We start from the raw sequence: 6000 nt of genomic DNA on the forward strand, positions 1-6000 counted from the left end.
AATAATAAGCTATACCTTTTCAACTTTTCTATGTTACTCCTGATTTTATTGAATGCTTATCAACCCTGTTACCATGCATTCATTGTTCATGTCATCAATGGCATAGTTAGAAATAAATTTTGGAGGGAATATAGTTTTAGTACTTTTCCATGATCACAAGAGGAAAATGTTTGAGTAATCTTACCATAACATTATTCTTAGCAATAATAAGCTTTACCTTTTCAACTTTTCTATGTTACTCCTGATGTTACTGAATGGTTATCAACCCTGTTACCATGCATTCATTGTTCATGTCATCAATGGCATAGTTAGAAATAAATTTTGGAGGGAATATAGTTTTAGTACTTTTCCATGATCACAAGAGGAAAATGTTTGAGTAATCTTACCATAACATTATTCTTAGCAATAATAAGCTTTACCTTTTCAACTTTTCTATGTTACTCCTGATGTTACTGAATGGTTATCAACCCTGTTACCATGCATTCATTGTTCATGTCATCAATGGCATAGTTAGAAATAAATTTTGGAGGGAATATAGTTTTAGTACTTTTCCATGATCACAAGAGGAAAATGTTTGAGTAATCTTACCATAACATTATTCTTAGCAATAATAAGCTATACCTTTTCAACTTTTCTATGTTACTCCTGATGTTACTGAATGGTTATCAACCCTGTTACCATGCATTCATTGTTCATGTCATCAATGGCGTAGTTAGAAATAAATTTTGGAGGGAATATAGTTTTAGTACTTTTCCATGATCACAAGAGGAAAATGTTTGAGTAATCTTACCATAACATTATGCTTAGCAATAATAAGCTTTACCTTTTCAACTTTTCTATGTTACTCCTGATGTTACTGAATGGTTATCAACCCTGTTACCATGCATTCATTGTTCATGTCATCAATGGCGTAGTTAGAAATAAATTTTGGAGGGAATATAGTTTTAGTACTTTTCCATGATCACAAGAGGAAAATGTTTGAGTAATCTTACCATAACATTATTCTTAGCAATAATAAGCTATACCTTTTCAACTTTTCTATGTTACTCCTGATGTTACTGAATGGTTATCAACCCTGTTACCATGCATTCATTGTTCATGTCATCAATGGCATAGTTAGAAATAAATTTTGGAGGGAATATAGTTTTAGTACTTTTCCATGATCACAAGAGGAAAATGTTTGAGTAATCTTACCATAACATTATGCTTAGCAATAATAAGCTATACCTTTTCAACTTTTCTATGTTACTCCTGATGTTACTGAATGGTTATCAACCCTGTTACCATGCATTCATTGTTCATGTCATCAATGGCATAGTTAGAAATAAATTTTGGAGGGAATATAGTTTTAGTACTTTTCCATGATCACAAGAGGAAAATGTTTGAGTAATCTTACCATAACATTATTCTTAGCAATAATAAGCTTTACCTTTTCAACTTTTCTATGTTACTCCTGATGTTACTGAATGGTTATCAACCCTGTTACCATGCATTCATTGTTCATGTCATCAATGGCATAGTTAGAAATAAATTTTGGAGGGAATATAGTTTTAGTACTTTTCCATGATCACAAGAGGAAAATGTTTGAGTAATCTTACCATAACATTATTCTTAGCAATAATAAGCTATACCTTTTCAACTTTTCTATGTTACTCCTGATGTTACTGAATGGTTATCAACCCTGTTACCATGCATTCATTGTTCATGTCATCAATGGCATAGTTAGAAATAAATTTTGGAGGGAATATAGTTTTAGTACTTTTCCATGATCACAAGAGGAAAATGTTTGAGTTTTGGAGGGAGATATGTCCCCAAACCCCACCCCTTGAGTATGATACTTCATCTCGTACTACACGTTTTCTTCAGCACAAAAAACGTATAAAATAGGTAGTAATTTTTTTTTTTTTTTTTTTGAAAAAATAACAAAACATTTTTTTTTTTTTTTGTTTACATTTCAGATTCGAAATCTAGCGAAGACATTGTTATTTTGTCAAAAGTTTCTGGAGTGAAAAGTGACGACACTCATGACTCATGTCCACCTACACCTGAATTTCCTTTACTTGAAGCAGCAAGCACATTAGAAAAAAGTAAAAATCAGCATCCTGTCATTCTTACCATTCATTCATGCTTTCAATAATGTTATAAAGTTGGGGAAAAATCATTTTGTTTCGTTAACTGGGGGTTTTTTTGGTTTTGTTATACGTTTTGTTTATTCTTGGCCTACTCTAGAACATGTTCTCAGCTGCTAGTGCCATACTAGTCTGTGGACAAACTTGAACAGTTCTCAGAGATTTTTTATCGGTCAAAAAAAAAAAAATTCTTATTCAAAAAATAACTCATAATAAAATTTTGTAAGAAAAGTATATTTCTATATTTTACATTAATTCCAGAGTTTTTGGATCTCGAACCAGTGACTTTTTCTTTGAAGGTTGGCAACACTTGAGTATAATTGGGATTTTCACTTGTTGAATGGTTTTGTTTTTGTAAATGAACAGGAGGTTTTGTGAACGGGGTCATATACTTATGATGCAAAATGATTATTACTCGAGAATAGTTTCCTAGATGAAAGTGAATCTTTCTCTTTGTTTCCATCTGATTGCTAAAAGTAGTTTTGAAAATTTATATCTTAAATGTAATGGCTCGTCTTTACAAACTAACGGACATCGTAAACAAAACTAGACGCAGCAGGTTTGATATTTGCCAAATTTTATCAAAGGATGAAGATTTAAAGAAAAATCTTATTCTGACGGAGCAAAGAAAAGCAAGACTGCGAAGCTTTGAGATCAGTTTCAACCCAAATCCCATGTGCTGGAATATATATATATACATAAAGGTGACGGTGTTTCTTGTTCCTTTGTTTGTTTGTACCCGATGGCCAGAAGACCCCATAGCGCTTACTGCCCTGAAACTTGGCACAAAACTCGAACATACCCCAGGGGTCTTCACCTCAAAGCATGAATTCTAAATTTCTAATTAGTTTTTTCATAATTAACTAATTAAACTGAAATGTCATGTTTTTTGCCTAATTATCTGGCTATTTTTTATTTGCCTAATTAAGTGGTAAAAAATCTCCCACTCCTTAACGTATGTTGTTGGAAAGAGAATTCTTTTATGAACAAGATGATATTTGTTCCATTTCTTTCAATTAATTAGAACAGGAGATATAAACAATTCTAATTGCGATCCTAATTGAGCCAATTTTCAAGGCTAAACTTGTTTTCTGTTTCCGCAGTGACGTTATCTTCGGTATACAGTTGCGTTCGAATAGTAGAACCGGGGAATTCTTGATTTGGTTATTGCACTGTTATCATTTTTGTTAAATTCATTGTGCGAATGTTAATTGATTTTCTTGTTAATTTGAAAGTCGCTTGGCAAATTTGGCGGTAAACAATGTAGTTGTGGATTATTTGTTTATTTTTCAAAATATTTTAGATTTCAAAGGATTGCATTTAGGTTTTCAAAGGGTGGTCATGCATTTTAGTTTAAAAATATGATAACTGATTATTTGACATCAGATGGGGGGGGGAGGGGGATTTTTTAAAAAAATTCTGTTGAGTTTTTTTTTTTCCTTTTCTCACACGATAGCTTTTCTGTTGTCAAATTTTTCACACGGGTTGCAGGATTTCCTTTTTGTCCTAGATGTACCGAGCTTTTTTAATTGTGTTGTTTTTCTGCTGGGGAGTTAAATCCTTTTTCGTACGGGATACAGGATTTCCTTTTTGTACGAGATGTACTGTGATTTTTAATCGCAATTGCTTATCAGCCAGAGTTTCACTAGCTAATTGGGTGGGTTTCTGCAATGCGTCACTTCCGCAGGACGTTTCACTGTACCTATTTTATGTTACATATTTGCGTACTTAATTTAATTGGCGTAAAAAGTTGAATGACACAAAACGCAACTGGAAATAGGTATAGAAAATACGAAAAAGATAGATATTGATTAATTAATACAGCTGCCAAATTTATTGAGACAGACGCCGTAGGCGTCAATCTTGGCGTAAAAACGGGGGAGGGGAGTGGTTTTTTTTTTACGGACCTCCTTTAAATTCTTAGCGCTGGCATCGCCGTGCGGGTACAGCTAGTATTTTCTAAAGACCAATGCAACATCTATGGTTTATTGACAGCTGCAGGCTAGGACTCTTCTTGAATTGAAGACTTGGAATAGAAAATGGTCATTGTACCAAAAAAAATCGAGCATCTTTTTTCTGCAGAAAAATGCCATAATGAGCAAAACTAAACAAAGTGATGGATGTTTAAAGTTCAAACGTTCAAAGTGCCATCAGCTCTCAGTAATAAGACTCATGACATTTTGGTTACAAATCTTGATGTGTGAAATGGAGAACACCCTAAGTACCAGATGTTAGTGGTTATCCATTTTTCAGCTGCCCTTTAAAAAAAAAATTTTTAGGACTTGCATCTGTCTCCATTTTTTGTCCTCATTTATCACTAAATGCTTCATTTATCAAAGTTTACTAACTGGTGGGATTGCCTCCATTTTCAGTGGGCTTGAACACGCATGGATTAGACGGATGAATAGTGTTAAAGCCCTTATTTTCACAAGCTCTTCATAATTGCAAAAATTTAAGTCTCGCGAAATATTTTAACATTTTCTATAATTAATCAACAGTTGGTTCTGTTCGCAAAACTTTCAGCTCGCAAAATCAGCAATATCTTCATTTTTGCAAAAGTTGCGGTTCGCAAGAATAAATGCTTTTACAGATGAGAAGTTTAATTTGGAATTCTCTTAGAACACTATGATTATTTTTATTTTTTCTTCACTGTTGTGAATTATACTTTTTCAACTTGTTCTGTTGCTCCAGAAGTTGCTAGAAATGGGTTACCAACCCTGCTATTGTCACTATGTATTTATAGTTAATTTCTTCAGCATGAAAAATGTTTAAAGTATTCATTCTTAGCAAAGTCATCTGGCTATTCTTAGAAAATAAAAAAATGTTGCTTTTTGGATGATATTCAAGTTAATTTATGAAAAATTTGCTTTTTTTTTAAAAAAGTAACCAAGAATTTTTATTTATTTTTGTTATAGGTTCTAAGCCTAGTGAAGATATTATTTTGTCAAAAGTTCCTGAAATGAAAAATGAACATACACAAGACTTGTCCCCACCTACCCCTGAAGTTCCTGTACCTGAAGCAGAAAGCACATTAGAAAACAGTAAAAATCTGAATCCAATTCTAATAGATGGTACGGATTATATATGTGAAGATGTGATAAGTATCGGATCAGATAATGATGATTCCTCGGAGTTACCTTCTTTGAGTGAATTGTTAAGAAAAAATTCTTGATACTAAAAAATTATTTAGACTTTTTTTTTTCTTCAGGAAAAAAGATATATATTTTATTTTATAATTTCTTCTGTTTTAAGAAGAAAACTGTATTTTTAATTTTGAAAAATTTTAAAAAGATATATGAATTATTTTTGACAATCCTTCATAGAATGAACTACTAGGTCTGAAAAATTCCCCCAGGTGACCCGTGAAAAAGCTGACAATTAAACAAATGATTGCACTGAAAAAATATAAAAAAGGAAAAGAAAGGTTCAGCAAAACAGTAGGTGTATCGCTTGCTTGTTCTTTTCCCTTTTTGTTTTTAAAGATTATTTATTGGATGTAGGTGGCATTAGTGTTTGAAAGATGTCAATTGAATTTGTGTATCAAATATTTATCTTAAGCACAACACAGAAGTCAATAAATTATATGTTGCACATCTGGCACATATTTATTTTAAGCCATACTAAAGCAACAGATGCGCATATCATCACTTAGCCTCCATTGATTGTTTGTCTTACTGGTCACCAGGGGGCGCTGCTGTATTCTTGAATGGCTCTTGTTAGGAGACAAAGGTAGCTCAAAAAAAAAAGTTAAGAATGAATCTAAGCTTAAAGCCAATGTGTTAAATAAAAAATAATAATAATAAATAATTTATCAGGCCTATTCATAGTGATTCTTCTTTAAAAAGAATTACGTTTGATTAGTTTTCATGTT

The 6000-nt window shown here is 32.3% G+C and overlaps 1 protein-coding gene across 1 annotated transcript in view; it reads left to right on the forward strand.

The window, feature by feature from the left end:
* Positions 1 to 5301, forward strand: part of LOC129224977 (uncharacterized) — a 33019-nt gene extending 27718 nt beyond the window's left edge. The window contains exons 8-9 of the mRNA XM_054859525.1: positions 1959 to 2087; positions 5045 to 5301. Coding sequence (XP_054715500.1) covers positions 1959 to 2087; positions 5045 to 5301 — 386 coding nt within the window. The remainder of the gene's footprint in view (positions 1 to 1958; positions 2088 to 5044) is intronic.
* The last annotated feature ends 699 nt before the right edge of the window (positions 5302 to 6000 follow it).

This window comes from Uloborus diversus, chromosome 6 (assembly GCF_026930045.1).
Source record: "Uloborus diversus isolate 005 chromosome 6, Udiv.v.3.1, whole genome shotgun sequence".
Lineage (NCBI taxonomy): Eukaryota > Metazoa > Arthropoda > Arachnida > Araneae > Uloboridae > Uloborus > Uloborus diversus.